At 42.5% G+C, this 21,048-nt stretch overlaps 1 protein-coding gene across 4 annotated transcripts in view; it reads left to right on the forward strand.

Moving 5' to 3' along the window:
* Nucleotides 1-20,839, forward strand: part of LOC140632458 (uncharacterized) — a 49,939-nt gene extending 29,100 nt beyond the window's left edge. The window contains exons 1-4 of one of the 4 annotated variants that reach the window (XM_072824654.1): nucleotides 10,298-10,379; nucleotides 15,207-15,525; nucleotides 17,427-17,553; nucleotides 18,329-20,839. In XM_072824654.1, coding sequence (XP_072680755.1) covers nucleotides 15,493-15,525; nucleotides 17,427-17,553; nucleotides 18,329-19,611 — 1,443 coding nt within the window. In that variant the 5' untranslated portion in view covers nucleotides 10,298-10,379; nucleotides 15,207-15,492 and the 3' untranslated portion in view covers nucleotides 19,612-20,839. Of the gene's footprint in view, nucleotides 1-10,297; nucleotides 10,380-15,206; nucleotides 15,526-17,426; nucleotides 17,554-18,328 lie in introns of those variants that run through there. The other 3 variants (XM_072824507.1, XM_072824731.1, XM_072824584.1) reach the window with 3 other exon arrangements.
* The last annotated feature ends 209 nt before the right edge of the window (nucleotides 20,840-21,048 follow it).

Here is a 21,048-nt window from a genome sequence, read left to right on the forward strand (position 1 = left end):
CCTAAATTTATTACTAGGTACTTTATTCTTTTTGGTGTAGTCATAAAAGGAATTGTTTTTCCTAATTTCTCTTTATTTTTTTAAACGTATTTTCTTTTTCTGCTGGGTTGTTGTTAGTGTATAAAAACAACAGATTTTTTTTCTTAAGATTTATTTACCTTTTTTAAAAAATATTTATTCATGAGAGATGCAGAGAGAGAGAGAGAGAGAGAGAGGCAGAGGGAGAAGCAGGCTCCCTGCAGGGAGCCTGACGTGGGACTTGATCCCGGGTCTCCAGGATGCCCTGAGCGGGAGGTAGGCGCTAAACTGCTGAGCCACCCAGGCGTCCCAATATTTACCTATTAAAAAAAATTATTTATTCATAAGAGACACAGAGAGAGAGAGAGAGGCAGAGACACAGGCAGAGGGAGAAGCAGGCTCCCTGAAAGGAGCCTGATGTGGGACTCGATCCTTAATCATGTCCTGGACAAAAGACAGACGCTCAACTGCTGAGCCACCCAGGTGTCCCTATTCACGTATTTTAGAGAGCACAAGAGCATGAGTTGGAGGAGCAGAAGGAGAAGGAGTGAATCTTAAACAGACTTTGCACTGAGCACGGAGCCCGATGAAGGGCTCAATTTCATCACCCTGAGATTACAACCTGAGCCAAAACCAAGAATTAGATGCTCAACTGATTGTGCCACCCAGGTGCTCTTCCCCCTCCATTAAAAAAAATATTTGTTCTTCTGTTTTATAGAGAGAGCAAGTATGAGCAGGAGAAGCAGAGGGGAGAGGAAACTCAACAGATTTCTGTATATTAGTTTTGTATCCTGTAACTTTACTGAATTAATTAGTTGGCATCTTTAGGTTTCTCTCTATATATATAGTATCATGTTATCTACAAATAGTGACAGTTTTGCTTTTTTATTCCAACTTGGATGCCTTTTAATTCTTTTTCTTGTCTGAATTCTGTGGCTAGTACTTGCAGTACTATTTTGAATAAAGGTGGTGAGAGTGGGCATCCTTGTCTTGTTCTTGATCTTAGAGGAAAAGCTTTCAGTTTTTCATCATTGAGTATGATGTTAGCTGTGATTTTTTTCATCTATGGCCTTTATTATGTTGAAGTATTTTCCCTTGTAACTCACTTTGTTGAGTTTTTATTATGAACGGATGTTAAATTTTGTCAAATGCTATTTCAGCATCTCTTGAGATGATCATGATTTTTATCCTTCATTTAGTTAATATGTTGTATTACGGGGACACCTGGGTGGCTCAGCAGTTGAGCATCTGCCTTTGGCTCAGGGCATGATCCTGGAATCCCGGGATTGAGTCCCACATCAGGCTCCTTGCAGAGAGCCTGCTTCTCCCTCTGCCTGTGTCTCTGCCTCTCTCTCTGTGTCTCTCACGATTAATAAATAAAATCTTTAAAAAAAACATGTTGTACTGATTGATTTGCAGATAGTGAACCATCCTTACATCCCTGAAATAAATCCCACTTGATCATGGTGAATGTATATTGGATTCAGTTTGGTAATTTGTTGAAGATTTTTGCATTTGTGTTCATCAGGGATATTGGTCTGTAGTTTTCTTTTCTTTTCTTTTCTTTTCTTTTCTTTTCTTTTCTTTTCTTTACTATCTTTTCTTTCTTTCTTTCTTTCTTTTCTTTACTATCTTTTCTTTTCTTTCTTTCTTTCTTTTTTTTTTTTTGCAATGTCTTCATCTAGTTTTGAGGAATGAATTTGGAAGCACTTCTTTTCTATTTTTTGTAGTGGTTTGAGAAGGATAGGTGCTAATGCTTCTTTAAATGTTTGGTAGAATTCACCTGTGAAGCCATCTGGTCCTGGACTTTTGTTTGTTGGGAGTTGTGGGTTGTTTTTTTTTGGGGGGGGGGGAGGAGTGGGAGGAGGGAGGGCGAGAGAATCTTAGCACCCTCCATGCCCAGCCTAGAGTCCCAACGTGGGGGCTCAATTTCATGTCCCTAAAATCTTGATCTGAACCAAAATCAAGAGTCAGGTGCTTAACCAACAGAGCAACCCAGGCACTTTTATTGGGAGCTTTTTTTTTTTTTTTTTTTTTTAAGATTTTATTTATTTATTCATTAGAGACAGAGAGAGGCAGAGACACAGGCAGAGGGAGAAGCAGGCTCTGTGCAGAGAGCCTGATGTGGGACTCGATCCCGGGACTCCAGGATCACGCCATGAGAGACACACAGAGAGAGGCAGAGGCGTGAGGCAGAAGCAGGCTCCTTAGGGAGCCTGATAGGGGACTTGATCCTGATCCTGGGATCACTCTCTGAGTGGAAGGCAGATGCTCTACTGCTGAGCCACCCAGGTGTCCCTCCTGGACTTTTTTTTTTTTATTGCTTTTTAGTCTATTTCACCTATTTTCACTCTGATCTTTATAATTTTTTTCATTCTACTAACTTTGGACCTTGTTTATTCTGTTTCTAGTTACCTTAGATATAAGGTTCGATAGTTTGAGATTTTTCTTGTTTCTTGAGGTAGGTTTGTATTGCTGTAAACTTCCTTCTGAGAACTGTTTTTGCTTCATATGAAAGATTTTGAACTGTTATATTTCTGTTTTCATTTGTCTCCAGCTGTTTTTCAATTTTCTCTTTGACTAATTCATTGGTTAGTCTCCATGTGTTTGTTTTTTCCCTTTTTTCCCCCCTTGTAATTGATTCCTAGTTTCATACTTTTGTGGCTGGAAAAGATACTTGATATGATTTCAGTCATCTTTAAATTTATTGAGACTTGTTTTGTAGCCTAACATATGATCTGTCTTGGAGAATGTTTCATGTGCATTTGCAAAGGTTGTGTATTATTCTGTTTCGATATAGAATGTTCTGTATATGTCTGTTAAATTTGTGTGATCTATCATTGATCAAAGTGACTATTATTGATTTTCTGTGTAGATGATTTATCAGTTGATATAAGTGAGGTATTGAAGTCCCTTTCTATTATTATTATTATATTTAAAGATTTTATTTATTCATGAGAGAGACAAAGAGAGAGGCAGAGACACAGGCAGAGGGAGAAGCAGGCTCCCTACAGGGAGCCCGATGTGGGACTCAATCCCAGGACTCTAGGATCATGCCCTGAGCCAAAGGCAGATAGATGCTCAACTGCTGAGCCACTCAGGTGTCCCAGTCCCCTTCTGTTATTGTATCCTGTTAGTTTCTCCCTCTATGTCTGCTGAATGTTTGCTTTATGTTTTTAGTTGCTCCTGTGTTGGTTGCATAGATTTTTACAATTGTTATATCTTCTTGTTGGATTAATTTCATTATAATTATGCAATGGTTTTGTCTTTATTAAAATCTTTTTTAATTAAAGTTTTTTTTTTTTAAGATTTTATTTATTCATGAGAGACACAGAGAGAGAGTCAGAGACATAGGTAGAGAGAGAAGCAGGCTCCCTTTAGGGAGACTGATGTGGGACTCAATCTCCGAACTCCAGGATCACTCCCTGAGCCTAAGGCAGACACTCAACTGCTGAGGCACCCAGACGTCCCTATTACAATCCATGTTTTAAACTCTACTTTGTTTATTATAAGTATTGCTACCCCAACTTGTTTTTCACTTCTATTTGCATAGAATATGTTTTCCCATTCCTTCACTTTCAGTTTGTTATGTCTTTATGTCTGAAGTGAGTCTGTTGTAGGCAGCATATAGATGGGTCTTTATTTTTATTTTTTAAAAATCCATTCAGTCACCCTATGTCTTTTTATTTTTTTTTTTTTTAAGATTTTATTTATTTATTCGTGAGAGACACAGAAAGAGAGAGGCAGAGACACAGGCAGAGGGAGAAGCAGGCTCCATGCAGGAAGCCCGACCCAGGACTTGATCCCAGGTCCTCAGGACCACACCCCGGGCCGAAGGTGGTGCTAAACCGCTGGGCCACCGGGGCTGCCCTCACCCTGTGTCTTTTTTTTCTTTTTTCTTTTTTTTTAATTTTTATTTATTTATGATAGTCACACAGAGAGAGAAAGAGAGAGAGAGAGGCAGAGACACAGGCAGAGGGAGAAGCAGGCTCCATGCACCAGGAGCCCGACGTGGAATTTGATCCCGGGTCTCCAGGATCGCGCCCTGGGCCAAAGGCAGGCGCCAAACCGCTGCGCCACCCAGGGATCCCCTCCCTGTGTCTTTTGATTGGAGCAATTAGTCCATTTACATTTAAAGTAATTACTGGTAAGTATGTACTTAATGCATTTTGTTGATTTTTTTTTTTGTCCCCCCCCTTATTTTTTTTGGTAATTTTTCTGTGCTCCTTTCTTTTGTGCTTTTGTGATTTGATGACTTTTTAGTACTGTAGGTTTCTGCTTTGTGGTTACCATGAGAATCCTATAATATCCCAAGCATGTAGTTGTCTATATTAAGTTGATGGTCACTTAAATTCAAACGAATTCTAAAAGCACTACATTTATTACTCCTCCGCCCCAGTTTATGTATATGATGTCATATTTTACATCTTTTTTGCGTGTATTACTTATTTTTGAGGTAATATTGATTTTACTGATTTTGCTACTTCGTATTCATACTAGCTTTACAAGTCACTGATTCTACCTTTATTATATATTTATTTTTACCAAAGGAACTTTTTTCCTTTCATGGTTTTCTTCTAGTTATGTTTTTGTCTTTTCTGCTGAAAGAAATCCTTTTAATTTTACTGTAAAGCCAGTTTAGTGGTGATGGACTTTAACTTTTGTTTGTCTGGGAAATCTTTAATTCTTCAAAAAAATTTTTTAAAGGATTTTATTTATTTGAGAGAAGAAAGAGTATGAGCAGGGGGTGGCAGAGGGAGAAGCCAACTCCCGCTGAGCAGGGAGCCTAATGTGAGGCTTGATCCCAGGCCCTGGGATCATCATCTGAGACGAAGGCAGTTGCTTAACTGACTGAGCAATCCGGCACCCCATCTCCTTCAATTCTGAATTATAATCCTGCTGGGCAAAGTATTTCTTGGTTGTAGAGTTTTTTTCCTTTCAGTACTTTGAATATATCATGATACTACCTTCTGACCATAAATGTTTCTGCTGAAAATTCTGCTGATATGTAACTCTTAGCTTTTCTTGATTTTTTTTTTTTAAGATTTTATTTGAGCAGCGTGGGTGGCTCAGCGGTTTAGTGCCGCCTTCAGCTCAGGTTGTGGTCCTGGGATCGAGTCCCGCGTCAGGCTCCAGGGAGCCTGCTTTACCCTCTGCCTGTGTCTCTGCCTCTCTCTCTCTGTCTCTCATGAATAAATAAATAAAATCATAAAAAAAGATTTTATTTATTAACTTGAAGGTGAGGGGGAGAGATCATGAGTGGGGGTGGTGGTGGGGGAAGCAGAGGGAGAAGCAGATTCCCCATTGAGCAGGGAGCCTGATGTGAGACTCAATTCCAGGATCATGACTCATGCTGAAGGCAGGTGCTCAGCCGACTAAGCCATGCAAGTACCCTCCTTTCTTGCTTTAAGATCATCTCTTTATTTAGTGTTTTTTCTATTTTATTTTTTAAAAGATTTTATTTACTTGAGAGAGAGTGGGAGGATGAGGGAGAGAGAATCTGAAGCAGACTCCATGCTGAGCAGAGAGCCTGACTCAGGGCTTAATCCCATGACTGCAAGATGATGACCTGAGCTGAAACCAAGAGTCAGAGGTTTAACTGACTGAGTCTCTCAGGCACCCCAGGTTTTTCTCTATCTTAATTATTATGTGTCTTATGTGGATCTACTTGGGCTCATCTTGTTTGGGGCTCTCTGTGCTTCCTGGTATTGGATGTTAGTTTTCCTCTTCCCAGGTTAAGGAAGTTTTCAGTACCCATTCTTTCTTCTGAGAGTCCTGTAATGAGAATGTTGCCCCAGAGTTCCCTTAATTTATTCCAGTTTAAATAATTACTTTTTTTGTTGTACAACTTGGGTGCTTTTCACTGCCATATCTTCTACGTCACTGATCTGTTCTGCTGCAGCCTCTAGTCTGTTGATTCCTCTAGTGTAGTTTTCATTTCATTTATTGTATTCTTCATCTCTGGTTCTTTTTTATATCTTGCATCTTGTTTTTGAAGTTCTCACTGAACTCATCTACTTTTCTGTCAAGATCAGTGAGCATCTTTAGGACTGTTACTTTGAACTCTTCATCAGATAGATTGTTTCATTTAGTTCTTTTTTCTGTCCTGTTTTATTTGAAACATATTCCTCTTTCCACATTTTGTCTGACTCCTTGTTTGTTTGTATGTATTAGGTCAGCCACAGGTCCTGGTCTTGAAGGTAGTGACCCCTTATGTGGAAGGCATCCTGTGGGTCCCAGGAGTGCAGTCCCTCCAGTCACCAAAACAATTCACTCCAGGGTGTGTCTCCTGTGTATGCTTTATGAGCTCTTTTATAACTGGTCTGGGACTGCTGTGGGTATGCTGGTGGGTGGGGCTGGCTCTCAGCCCATCTCTCTGCAATGACCAGCCATGATTACTGCAAACACACTAGTGGACAGGGCTAGTCCCTGCTGTGGCTGGCTGAGAGACCATCCTGTAGCTGCTGCTGGTATGCTGGTGGGTTGGACCAGTCTCTCCTCCCAAGGGTAGAAGTTGCTTTGGAGAGATGCCTGACCCAGCTGGAGCTGCCTATGGGCTGTCGCAGGACAGGAATTGCTTTGGAAGGGTACCTGCTGGGGATGGGTAGCTTAGGTGGGGTGGGTTTGCAAAGGAATGCTAGGGTGGAGGTGCTAGCAAGATAGAGGGAGAGGGTCAGAACTGGCTGTCACAAGCATCCAGCCAGTTAGGCTGAAGGAGAACCAGAAGAATAGCCCCTACTAGCACTTCTTTTCTTTGAGAAGGCTTCTACACATCTCTGCTCCTCTGGCACATGCTCCAAAATTAGTTAATCTTCATCTATGACTCAGGTACTTTTCAAACTGCTGCCTTTTGTGTTGGGTTTCAGACTGTGTGTTATAGTATGTTGGACCTTTAAGAATGGAATCTCAGTTTCCTATAGCCTTCTGGCTTTCCCATTACCATAGTTAAGCCCTGTTGATTTTCAGTAGGAAGTATACTTCTCTCTCTCTCTGCTCCCACCTCTTGTGCATACACTCTCTGAGGGAGAGAGAGAGAACACAACTGGGGAGTTGCAGAGGGAGAAGGAGAAGCAGGTTCCCTCCCCCACCAAGCAGGGAGCCCAACATGGGGCTCATTCCCAGGACTCCAGGATCATGACCTGAGCTGAAGGCAGACGCTTAACCAACTGAGCCACCTAGGCAGCCTAACATTGACTGTTTCCCTATTCTGTATCTTTCATCCTTGTGACTTATTCATTCCATAATTGGAATAATGTGCTTCCCACTCCCCTTCACCCCTTTTGTCTATTCCTCCACAACCCTTATTTTCTTTAAGTTAAAATGATATTTGGAGACAATAGATGTATAAAGGTATACTGATAAAGAAGCGGACAGCTCTAAGTAGATATATACATTAGAAAACAAACTGGGTTTTGTTTAGTGAGAAGAGAGAGAAAAGAGAGTGTGAGCAGAAGGAGGGAGGAAGTGAGGGCGAAAGAGAGAATGAATCTTATACAGGCTCAGCACAGAGCCCAGTCTCATGACCCCCCCGACCATGACCCAAGCTAACATCAAGAGTTGGACACTCAACCAACTGAGCCACCCAGATGCCCTGAAGATAAGTTGTTTTTTTACAACATTGTTAGGTAAATGTTTTCTATTTGGTGGTTAATATGAGTTATATTGTTGAATTAATTAATTAATTGATTTTTAAGTATTTTATTTAATAAATAAAGAGAAAAAGAGGTAGAGACACAGGCAGAGGGAGAAGCAGGCCCCCATAGGCAGAGGGAGAAGCAGGTAGAGACACAGGCATAGGTAGAGACACAGGCAGAGGGAGAAGCAGGAAACCCGACATGGGACTTGATCCCAGTTCTCCAGGATCACACCCTGGGCCAAAGACGGTGCTAAACCGCTGAGCCACCTGGGCTGCCCATATTTTTTAATTTAAAATTAACTTTTCTTGGGGTGCCTGAGTGGCTCAGCCGGTTAAGCATCTGCCTTTGGCTCAGGTGATGATCTTTGGGTCCTGGGCTATAGAGCCCCACATTGGGCTCCTTGCTCAGTGGGGAGTCTGCTCCTCCCTCTCCCTTTGTCCCTCTCCCCTATTTGTGTGCACACACACATTCTCTCTCAAATTAATGAATAAAACATCTTTAAGAAAAAAAATCTTTTTGTAAAAGATTTTTATTCATGAGAGACAGGAGAGAGAGGCAGAGACAGGCAGAGGGAGAAGCAGGCTTCTCACAGGGAGCCCAATGCGGGACGCGATCCCCAATTCTTGGATCATGACCTGGGCTGAAGGCAGGCGCCCAACCACTGAGCCACCCAAGTGTCCCTAGCTTTTTAATTTTATTTTTATTTTTTAAAGATTTTATTTATTTATTCATAGAGAGAGGCAGAGGGAGAAGCAGGGAACCTGACGCAGGACTTGATCCTGGGGCTCCAGGATCACATTCCCGGCTGCAGGCAGCACCAAACCGCTGCGCCACTGGGGCTGCCCTAGCTTTTTTATTTTTAAGTAAATATAGATATATATTTATAGATCTCAGGAAATTACATAGTCTAAAAGCCCCATGTTCCCTTCACCCAGCCTCCCCAAATGATGACATATTAGATAGCTATAGATTTTACTTAGTTTTCACCATTTTTTAACTTGCATGTAGTGTTACAAAATTTTTCCCATACACAGAGATTCACTTTACCACCAATGCAATCAAGATACCAAACTGGGGATCCCTGGGTGGCGCAGCGGTTTGGCGCCTGCCTTTGGCCCAGGGCGTGATCCTGGAGACCCGGGATCGAATCCCACATCAGGCTCCCGGTGCATGGAGCCTGCTTCTCCCTCTGCCTATGTCTCTGCCTCTCTCTCCTTCTCTCTCTCTGACTATCATAAAAAAAAAAAAAAAAAAAAAAAAAGATACCAAACTGGTCTGGGACCGTAAAAACTTCCTCATGCTATTTGTATTCACACTAATTCACATTCTATCTCCTCCCTATCCTCTGAAAAGCACTGATCCAGTCTCCATCTCTATAGTTCTATGAATTTATTTTCTACTAAACCTAACATGCTTGAGGTCCATCCAGGTTATTGCATGTGTCAGTTATTCACTCCTTACTGTTGAGTAGTCTTCCATTGTACAGATGTTAGAGAATTTATTCAGTTACTCATCCTTGAAGTTTCTTCCTAGTGTTGTGCTATATATAATGAGTAAAGATTTTGTGAATATAAGCTTCATTTATTTTTTTTTTAGGAATTGTATTTTAAAATACTTCATCATAAATATGCAAAAGGAATCTTTCATCCTGTTTACTCTACTTTTCCCCCCTCCTCTCTTAGATACCATTCTTTTAAGTTTTTAAAAATCTGGTATATAACCATACATTTTCCATACAATTTATCTTCCAGTGTTGAGGAAAAAGAGCTAATTACAGATGATATTCTGATACCTTTTTTAATGTGAGATGATGACCTGAAATTTAAGCAGTAGGGAAAGTTTATTGATCATATCCACAACTGCCTAATGCTCATGAGGATTTATTCAATTCCTGGTTGATAGATACTAATTTGATTCTTTGATACTAATCTTTATTAAAAGCAATCCAGTGAAGTAGCTTTGTAATTATGAAAGACTTGCTTTTATGATTATTATTAGTTGAAACAATTTGTTATGTTCACATAACAAAGAAATTTTCTGGTATAATGATAATGACCCACTATTCATTCTTTGTCACTAAATTCTTATTCAACTAAAATTAGCTTTTAATCATGTTCTCTAAATTGATAAGGTAGTTTCAACTAACTTAAGTTTGAATATTATCTTTCTCACTTAGACTAGAGTTCAGATCTTTGGAAATTCCTCACCCTTCTTTTTAGACATTCCTATGAGAGTGCCAGTTGTGTTAAGAAGCAGAAATACTGGGATGCCTGGGTGGCCCAGTGGTTTAGTGCCTGCCTTCAGCCCAGGACGTGATCCTGGAGTCCCGGGATCGAGTCCCACATAGGGCTCCCTGCATGGAGCCTGCTTCTCCCTCTGCCTATGTCTCTGCCTCTCTCTCTCTCTCTCTCTGTCTCTGTGTGTGTGTGTGTGTCTTTCATGAATAAATACAAATAAAATCTTAAAAAAAAAAAGCAGAAACATAAGTATCGGGGGAAATGTAATACATTTTCCCTGGGATATTACAGACAGATTGAGAAGCTTAGGGAGGCATAGAAAATTTACAGCATCTGTAATATCGATGTAATATGTTTGAGCCTCATGGTGTGGGCTTGACTCCACGTCGTCTTTGTTCTTTACAGATACAAGCAGTGGATTCAGTACCCTCTCAGCAGTAAACTCTCTTTTTGTGAAGCCAGAGCCATATACACCATCCTGATCCTGGTGAGAATGTTTGACTCCTTTTACTCATTCACTTTTATCCTTTTGGATAACCCTGATTATGAATCCAATCTGTCGGCTCACAACCACCTGTCTTCCCTTCTGTCTTCATGTTTCTCAACATTTCCTTCCTTTGTACTCATTAGCAGTGACAAACCCATTCCTTGGTTCTGTTTTGGAGGCATAGAAAACATCTTTTTCCAAATAGAGTCTCTGGGCTCTTAAATTCCCTCCAGAACACTCAATTGTATATTTAGTAACACTTTAAAAAATATTTATAGTCTCATAAACTATGGCAGTTAATCTGCTGGGAATTTTGCATTCAGTGTTGAATAATAGTTGTAGGATACAAAAGAAACCATTGTGTAAGCACTTACTCAAAGACAGAATTTCATGAAAATGTAATGTATGGCTTTTTCAGGTTTTGGGAGTTCTGACAGTAAATATCCCGTGCCGATCTGAATTTTAAGCTAGTACCCAAAATATGTATCTTATAAACATTGGGTGAAGGGTCAATGCATATGGACCATGGTGAATAAAAATGTCTAAATTGTCTAAGTATCATTTTTAATCTAATGCTATGAATGATAGAGAAAAGATTACATTTCTTGAGTAGGGACCTCTTTCCCTTTATACTCTTAGCAGAAGAGAGTAAAAATGTGAGAAAGCTAGAGGTTAGTTTGTGTAGTTTGATCTCAGTTCAACTTTCTGAAGGAGGGAAGATTGTCGATATTCCTCTTTTCTAAAAAGTTTCTGCTTGTATCATGTAATGTATGCTCCAGGAAAGCTTTTTTCTGCCTATGTTGATTCTTATGCCAAAGCAGCATATTTTAGTCCCATCACCAGAAACACTACAAGCACAGATTTGGTTCTAGACCACTGGAATAAAGCAAGTCAAATGAAGGTTTTGGTTTCCTAGTGCATACATAAAAATTATGTTTTTTAAAATTTTTATTTTTTAAAAAGATTTATTTATTCACGAGAGACACAGAGAGAGAGAGAGGTAGAGATAGGCAGAGAGAGAAGCAGGCTCTATGCAGGGAGCCCAATGTGGCACTCGATCCCAGGACTCCAGGATCACACCGTGGTCTGAAGGCAGGTGCCCAACTGCTTGAGCCACCCAGGTGTCCCTAAAAATTATGTTTAGTGTAGTCTTTTATGTCTAACTCCCCTTCCCCGCTTCCATATACAGACCTTAATTAAGAAATACTTTCTTTTTTTTCTTTTAAGATTTTATTTATTTATTCATGAGAGAAAGAGAGAGGCAGACTCAGTCAGGCAGAGGGAGAAGCAGGCTCCACCCAGGGAGCACGATGTGGGACTCGATCCCGGGACTCAAGGATCACGCCCTGCCCCAAAGGCAGGCGCCAAACCGCTGAGCCACCCTGGGATCCTATTGTTACTTTTTTTACAGAAGTCTTAAATGAGGGTTAGAATCAACTTCTTCCAAACTCCCATTCATACTTTGACTCTGCCACCCATAAATGGCTGCTAGAATGGAATTTTCAGTTTAGTTTACTTCTCTGGTAAACTTAATTCTCTAGCCTTACACATTGTATTTCATAAACAATAAGACTTGAAAGTCAAAATTGCTCCTTGATCCAGGGGCTACAGAATGGATGTTGTGTTAGCATCGGCATCAGAGCTCTTGAGTGACGAGGTAGGTACACTGAGCAGTAGGTCTCAGCAGTGGACTTAAAATATTCAGTAAACCATATTATAAACAGATGCGCTGTCATCCAGGCTTTGTTTTTCCATTGATAGCTCAGGCAGGATAGATTTAGCATAATTTTTTTTAAAAAAGATTTTATTTGTTTATTTATGAGAGAGAGAGAGAGAGAGAAGCAGGCTCCACACAGGGAACCTGATGTGGGACCTGATCCCGGGACTCCAGGATCATGCCCTGGGCCGAAGACAGGCGCTAACCTGCTGAGCCACCCAGGGATCCCCAGATTTAGCATAATTCATAAGAGCCCTAGGATTTTCAAAATGATAAATGAGCACTGGTCCCTAATGAGAGTCTTCCTGTCCTTTGAAGCAAGGCTTGATGTCTCTAGCTGCGAAAGTACTAGATGGTCGTCACTTTGACAGCACATTACTGAAAGTGCTAGATGGCATCTTCCAATAGAAGGCTGTTTAGTCTGCATTGAAACTGTATTGTTTAGCATAGCCACCTTCATGAATGATCTTAGCTAGATCTTCTGGATCACTTGCTGCAGCTTCTGCATCAGCACTAGCTGCTTCACCTTGTACTTTGATGATAGGGAGATGGTTTCTTTCCTTCAACCTCATGAAGCACCCTCTGCTTTCAACTTGTCTTCTGCCAACTCACCCCTCTCAGCATTCCTAGAATTGAAGAGAGTTAGGGCCTTGCTCTGGATTAGGTTTTGGCCTAAGGGAATGTTGTGGCCACTTTGATCTTCTATCCAGACTACTAAAACTTTATATCAGTAGTAAGGCTGTTTGCTTTCTTAACATTTGTGTGTTCACTGAAGTAGCACTTTTAATTCTCTTCAAAGACTTTTTGAGGGTTTTTGTGTGTGTGTGTTCACAGCTTGGCTACTTGGCTAGCTGTTGGGCTCAAGAGGCCTAGCTAGCTTTTGGCCTATCTTGGCTTTCAACATCCCTTCCTCACCAAGCTTAATCATTTCTATCTTTTTTTTTTTCAACACAGTTTGACAAATTTATTTTTTTTAAAGGTTTGTTTGTTTATTTATTTATTTATTTATGAGAGAGAGAGAGAGAGATACACACAGGCAGAGACACAGGCAGAGGGAGAAGCAGGCTCCATGCACGGAGCCTGATGTGGGACTCAATCCCTGGTTTCTGGGTTCACATCCCGGGCTGAAGGCGGTGCTAAACCGCTAAGCCACTGGGGCTGCTCTCATTTCTATCTTTTGATTTAAACTGAAAAATTGGGGATCCCTGAGTGGTCAGCGGTTTAGCGCCTGCCTTTGGCCCAGGGCGCGATCCTGGAGTCCCGGGATCGAGTCCCACATCGGGCTCCCGGCATGGAGCCTGCCTCTCCCTCCTCCTGTGTCTCTGCCTCTCTCTCTCTCTATGTCTATCATAAATAAATAAATCTTAAAAAAAAAAAAAAGATTAAAAAAAATAAACTGAAAAATGTATTATTCTTCCTTCCACTTGAATACATAGAGGTCGTTCTTAATTTATTTTTTATTATTTTTTTTTTAAAGATTCCATTTATTCATGAGAGACACACACACACACACAGAGACAGAGAGGCAGAGACACTGGCAGAGGGAGAAGCAGGCTCCATGCAGGGAGCCTGATGCGAGACTGGATCCCAGGACTCCTGGATCACGTCCTGGGCTCAAGGCGGGTGCCAAACTGCTGAGCCACCCGGGATCCCCGATAGAGGTCGTTTTAATATTAATTTTCATAATTTCAATGCTGTCGTGTCTTAGGGACTAAGGAAGCCTGAAGATGGTGCAGTCAGAACAGACACCACAGCATTTATCAATTCTAGATGGCCCTTGAAAGAGGGCTTCATTACCTGGAAATATCAAACCTGTTAATTGTTCCACAAGAGAGAGATGAGCTTTAGAGTATTTTCTAATTTAAGAGCCAAAAAAATTCTTGATGCACTTACTGTTTCTTACTCCCAATAATTTACTTGTTTGGGTAATGTTCTTTGTGCTTGTATGTATGCACACACAGACTTGTGGGAGAGCTTGTCTTTCCCAGGTGCCTCAATTTTACATAGAATCTTTGATGCCATATCATTTATATACCTGCAGATTAGCAAATCACTGTGACACAGTAAGTGTAGGTGTGCTCTTTGGCACCTCAACTCAGGAGTATGTCCCTCACAATATCTTTAATGGATATCTTCATCTGTTTAACCCCCCTAGGAGATAAGATATATGGTTTTATTTGCTCCTTTAATTCAGATGCACTCTGTAACTCCGAGCCATCTCTCCAGAAGTGAGAACTCATTTATTCTCAGTCCTTGCATGTGTATCGCTTTTACAGTGGGTTCTACGTAAAGCCATATAAGCTAGTGAGCCCAACTGATATGAGTGAATCTGGTTTGGAGCTTTACGTTTTATTTTATCTTGTTTATTTACTTTTTAAAAAGATTTTATTTATTCATAAGAGAGAGAGGCAGAGACACAGGCAGAGGGAGAAGCAGGCTACATGCAGGGAGCCTGACATGGGACTCGATCCTGGGTCTCCAGGATCATGCCCTGGGCCAAAGGCAGTGCTAAACCGCTGAACCACTTGGCCTGCCCCGAAGCTTTACATTTTATAACCTACTCTCTTAATAGCCCTACCATTTGCAAAGTTTAGAGCAAGCTCTGCACTGAGAATATGGTTTTGAAAGCTTTAGAATCACTTTCATTTTTATCAAGTGTGTCCTTGCTTCTGGCTGTGAAGCTAGAGCAGTCTCCCTCACTCTCCTTCTGTAAGTGACTATAAAACTGGACCAAATACCAGTGGCTTTCTGATGTTGGACAAAAGCACTGATTGAACAATGAGCCTTGAGAAAACAAAAATATAGGAGATGAGGTCACATTATTCCCAGTTCCCTCCAGAGGTCAGACACACTATTATGAGTGACTCTATGGAGTGCCACATCCATTTGGATTTGTAACCTTTGGAGAGCATCTGGAAGCCTGCTATTGTAAAGTCTGAATTAGCATCAGTGTTGCTAAACATTCAAGTGATCAGTTGTCGGGAACTCCCTGGAATCTGGGCACAACCTCCCAACCCCGCACTCAGAGCCAGCACAACACTTCCCAGTGCCCCTTGTGGTGCTGCTTTGCCTGTGTTCCAGAAGGTTCTGATGTGCTGCGCCCTTTGCAGAAGCCTGCAGAGCGGTAACAACTGCATTGCCCAGAGGACCCCGTGCCAAGTGACGCCATCGTGGAGCCAATGAAGGTCCAGGAGACGGGCGTTTCTGTGTGTGCCATCACATCAGAGTGGGACTTCCAGGGTCCTCGTGGCAGTTGTTTTGGCAGCTCTGGGGTCCATTTCCTGTTTGGAGGTTCCAGAGCACAGGGTCAGGACGAGGCAAGGACTGGTGCCGCTGGAGAGGAGGCATCCCTGCAGCACTGGGCTGCTCCTGGCCCCGCTCCACCCACCAAGTCTGATGGCGGCGGCCGAGCCCAGGGATCCAGCTCAGGTAAACACTTGTCTCATCTCTCTCAGGCCTTCCTGCCACCCACTTGCGGGCAGGGTGCCTGCTCCCTGCCCAGGCTCTGATGTCAGGGGGCCCTGTGTCTTGAGCGCCACTGTTGTGGCTCCAGGCTGGGGGAAACCTGGTGTCAGTTTTATGTCTACACGGTAAGCAGGGTGTGAGGCAGAGGCATGCCTGGACTCACAGGCAGAGAGGTGGTCAGAGAAGCAGTGGAGACCAGAGCTCTACTGATGAAGTACTTTTGGAAGCTACCCATAAAGGGGAGGGTGTCCAGGACCCTGGAAAGACATCCAGGTGTAGCAAAAGCCAGTAAAATGAGGTTTTCATGGGGTACAGGTACCAGTATGGCTGAGCTTTGAGTATTCAGGGAAATGCAGGTGTTCTTTCTTTATGATGGTTTGGATCTTACCTTACCAATGCTTTGTTACTGCAGCAAACACAAAGGGAAGGTTAGGGGTGGGTGCAACATAGATGTAAATTACAGCCCTGGGGATGAGAGAAAATGTTGGATTTTAAATTCCTTTTTTTTTTTTTTTTTAAATATTTTTATTTATTTATTCATGGGAGACACAGAGAGGCAGAGACCCAGGCAGAGGGAGGAGAAACAGTCTCCATGCAAGGACCACAATGTGGGACTCGATTCTGGGAATCTGGGATCATGCCCTGAGTCAAAGGCAGTCGCTCAACCGCTGAGCCACCCAGGCATCCCTAAATTCCTTTTTTAAAGTAGAACCAGATTTTCTAATGTAGGAAATAGGAGACAGGGATGACCCCTAGGGCTTTTGTCTCAGCAACCATGTTGAGTCTGACATCTTTAGAAAACAATGCAGAGCATTAGGAGGGCAGCTGGATATAAAAGTCTGTAAATTTGAGTTGGGGTTCAGCATTAGATGCATAGGTGGACCTTTGTGTCACATTAGGAAGGCAAATTCAAATGATGGAGAGAAGATTAAGAGGCCAGGAAGAAGAGGGTGTGTACTGCATAACCTCTCAAACACACGTAAGGGGTGGAAGACTTACAGAAGAGGAGACTGGAGCAGGATGTAGAGGCAAGAGGGGGCTGCTGCCTATTTGTGGCAACCTTACTTGGAACCTGGAAGATGAGCCTAATTCAAGGGCAGAGGTCATCATCTGTTAATTACTAGACCTAGTATTATGTTTACTTATTAATTCTCAATATTTAGAGATAGTGGATATTACAGTGAGGTTTTTCTTTTTTTTAAGATTTTATTTATTAAAAAAAAAAAAGATTTTATTTATTGATGAGAGACACAGATAGAGTCAGAGATACAGGCAGAAGGAGAAGCAGGCTCTATGCAGGGAGCCTGACATGGGACTTGACTCAGGGCTCCAGAATCACACCCTGGGCTGAAGGTGGCGCTAAACCGCTGAGCCACGTGGGCTGCCCTAAAGTGAGGTTTTTCAGGTAGGCTCTAAATCCCATGTGATTAGTGTCCTTGAACACTGGAGACTTGAGGCTGCCCTAGGAAGTGGGGTGCTACTTGCCAAGAACTCTTGATGCCATAAAGGTATAAAAGAGGTATATGAGCTGATGGGCCCCAGATCCTTGGTATTAGGGACTTAGGAACAGTGGTTGAGGCTATGTTTTATGATACCTGGTAGATACACTGTGGAGGATTTCAGGGAAATTGCATGGTTGGGGACTGGCCATGAACTTAAGATTCTATCTGCCCACCTGCCTGTTGTTGCAGAGGGCTGGACATAGTCATTACTGGCACCAGGGCTTGGTATATCCTTTGAGTTGGGTGCCCTGGGAGGAGGAGGAACATGGGATAGATTGGGGTGGGGTGGGATGCGGGGGGGACTGGAATGTGGGTCCTATGGAGAAGGGATGTTTGTGGTTTCATCTCTCCCCATCATGGCAGGGTAGTGTGACCTTTGAAGATGTGGTTGTATACTTTTCCTGGGAAGAGTGGGGTCTCCTTGATGAGACTCAGAGATGCCTATACCATGATGTGATGCTGGAGAACTTTGCACTTGTGATCTCACTGGGTAAGACCCTCATGCCCACCCCAGTGCCCTGGGCTAGACTCTGCTCTTTTTCTCACATTTGGATTGTGGTCACTGCCATCACTAGGTCTAGGCTCAGCACTTGCCCTCTGGTTGAGCCTGCAAACCCCCCATGAGCCTGATGGATCAGCCTCCAGCACTCTTATCCAGATCCATGGCACTTTCCCAGGTTTTCTTCCTCCTCACCTGGAGGCCCAGGGGCTATTTTTAGATGTTCCTCTGTGGGTCTTCATATAGTATTTATTTGTGTTTCCTCTCCTGGGTCGTATGCAGAATTGCTCTGGGGCATGGCCAGTCCTCTGCCTGTCCTGTCGTTGTGTCATCCAAATCCCAGTTAATTCAACTGTGGTTTAGAGGAGTCAAGAACCCCTCACAGGATGGCCTACCAGTGTGTTGATGCCAGTGCCCACCCCTCCTTTCTACCTTTCTTTCCTTCTGCCTCAGTTTTTGATCCCTAATCAGTTGCAACTAGATATTCCTGGGCCTGGACCTAAACTTACATACAGCCCCAGTGAAGACCATTGGCAGAGGAATGAATTGGAGACCCTGCTTCTTCCTATGGGGCCTCCCCAAGTCTTGTGACTTTAGAGTTCCAGGACTACAGCCCTTTGATCAGCCTAACCCCAACACCCTCTTCTTGAAAACAAATGCAGTGACCTATTATTTAGTGTACCCAGCAGATGTTTATGATGAGGTCAGCTCCTTCCCCCAAAGATAATATAATATGCACATCACACTGGCATTTCTGTATTTCCAGGTTGTTGGTATGGAATGGAGGATGAGGCGGCAGTTTCTGTGCAACGAATGTCACTGGGCAAGACTTCAAGTCCAGATCCATCCATTTGGAAAGCTCAGCCCTGTGAGAAGTGTGTCTTGCTTGGGAGAGACATTTTGTACCTGGCTGAGGACCAAGAATCACATCATGGGCAGAAATCGTACACCTGTGAGGCATGTGGGAAACAGTTGTGGTTCAGTGCGAATCTTCGCCAGCACCAGAAGCACAATGAAGAGAAGCCATTCAGATGGGACATGGAGTTTGTGACAAGCTACAAATTGCATGTGTCAGGGAAGCCTTTCCCCTGTGGGGAAATTGGGAAGGACTTCCTGGCCATATTGAGTCTTCTCCAGCATCAGGCCACCCTCAAAGGGGCCAAACCGCCCAGCAGCTTTGAACATGGGGAGTCCTTTCATGGTAGGAAAAGTCCTCACACATGCAGTGACACTGGGAAATCATTCAGCTATGAACATAAACTTTTCCAGCCTCAGCAACTTCACACTAGAGAAAGTTATCATGACTGGGATGACTGTGAGAAACCTTTTAACCAAAGCTCCATCCTTAGTAATTGTCAGAGAGCTTACCCAGGAACAAGGTCTTATGAGTGTAACGAATGTGGGAAATCCTTTAGCCAAAGCTACAACCTCATTCAACACCACAGAATTCACACTGGTGCAAGGCCTTATAAATGCAGCGAATGTGGAAAAGCCTTCAGCTTCAAATTCAGACTTGTCCAGCACCTGCAGATTCACACTAGAGTGAGGCCTTATGCATGTGGTGAATGTGGGAAAGCCTTTAGCTACAGCTCTACTCTCATTAAACACCAGAGGGTTCACACAAGAGAAAAGCCTTACAAGTGTGGTGAGTGTGGGAATTCCTTCAGCCAAAGCTCCAACCTCATTCAACACCAGAAAATTCACAGTGGAGCAAGGCCCTATAAATGCAATGAATGTGCAAAATCCTTCAGCTACAAATGCAAACTGGTTCAGCACCTGCGCATTCACACCGGAGAAAGGCCTTATGAGTGTGGGGAATGTGGGAAATCCTTTAGCCACAGGTCCACTCTCAATCAACACCAGAGAATTCACACTGGAGCCAGACCTTATAAGTGCAATGAGTGTGAGAAATCCTTTAGCCAAAAGTCCAACCTTATCCAGCACCGGAGAGTCCACACAGGAGAAAAGCCTTACGAGTGTGGGGAATGTGGGAAATCCTTCAGCCAAAGCTCCCACATCATTCAACACCGAAAACTTCATACCAGATAACCTTGTGAATGCAATGAGTGTGGCAAAATGTTCATAACCCAGGTCTGTGTTACATATGTGCAGCACATATAGGTGGAAAACCTTCATCTACAGGCCTAACCTGGTTGGGTACCAGAAGACCCTGCACAGAATGTGGTATATTTCATAGAGCAAGACTCACTGTGAGGGAGCCATCTCCTGGAAATTGAACATCACATCTATGAACATCCAACACTGGCAGATTCCCCAAGACTTGTAGGTTTATGGGCAAGCTTTCTGGAGCCCTGCATAGCCCTCTGCTCTGCCAGGTTCCTCAGTGGGTGTAGTAGTCAAGGGAGGTGTTCTCTCTTGACCATCATGAATGATTGGGGATGGGGGTTACACAGCAATTTCTTTCTTCCTCATTAGGGTTCTGACCCAGTTTTGACAAAGCTAAGGGGTTGATAATACTTTTTACCTTCCAGGCCTAGAGTGCCATGAGAACAGTATATTTCTCTTAAGACCACCTTTAGAGCTCCTAGGGGAGTGGTTCTTTTTCTCCAGGGCTGTCAAATGTTGAGCACTATTGTGGGGGAGCTATTCCCCAAATACTGCAAAGAAATCATGTGCCTTCGTGTGTAGGTTCACTTTTCTGGTGTTATTGTTTGTAAGACTACTTATAGGGGCCAGGTGATGTGTACAGAAATAGGACTGCAGGAAGTGATGTATTTGTCTACTGAAACTTGCATCCCCAGGTGTTCCAGTGACCATGCCTGTGGTTCAGTTTATACACTCCACGTGCATGTTCTTTCTGTAGCTGAGGAACTTGAGGCCATTGTCAATCTTATTTTTCTAGTCTGTCTCAAGGATATTACTGCACGGGCAAGAAAATGGCAATAGGATAGAGATAAAAATCCTGTTGGTGGGGCCTTGCAGCTTTTTGATCAGCTGCAGACCCAAATAGAAATTATCTTGAAATTTTCAGTGATGCAGGGCATTGGACTCCTTGTGCAAAAATAAAATAAAATAAAATAAAATAAAATAAAATAAAATAAAATAAAATAAAATAAAATAAAATAAAATAAATTGGGGGACCCAAGACCTCTATTTGATTTTTAAGTAAAGCTTTATTGAGGTTAATTAACATGCTGTAAAACTGCACATATTTAAAGTTGTATACAAAACTGGAGATGGTAAATCTATATAAACTCCTTTTCCTTGTGCCCTTTAAAAAACTTCTCCCCCACAGTAAATTATTTTGTATTTTTTACATTAGACTCAAATGTTTATTTTTTTTAACTGTGGTTTCCTTTACACTGAGTAATTATTTTGAAAGAACCAAGATGTTTTTACTCATCCTACTACTAATCTATGCTGCTCACTCACCACAAATAAAACTTCAAATATATATATAACAACCCTCCCCCATGAATCCTTCCCCCATGTAGTCATTGTCTTTCCCTTACTGTATTACCCTGT

The sequence above is a fragment of the Canis lupus genome, chromosome 1 (genome assembly GCF_048164855.1).
Source record: "Canis lupus baileyi chromosome 1, mCanLup2.hap1, whole genome shotgun sequence".
Lineage (NCBI taxonomy): Eukaryota > Metazoa > Chordata > Mammalia > Carnivora > Canidae > Canis > Canis lupus.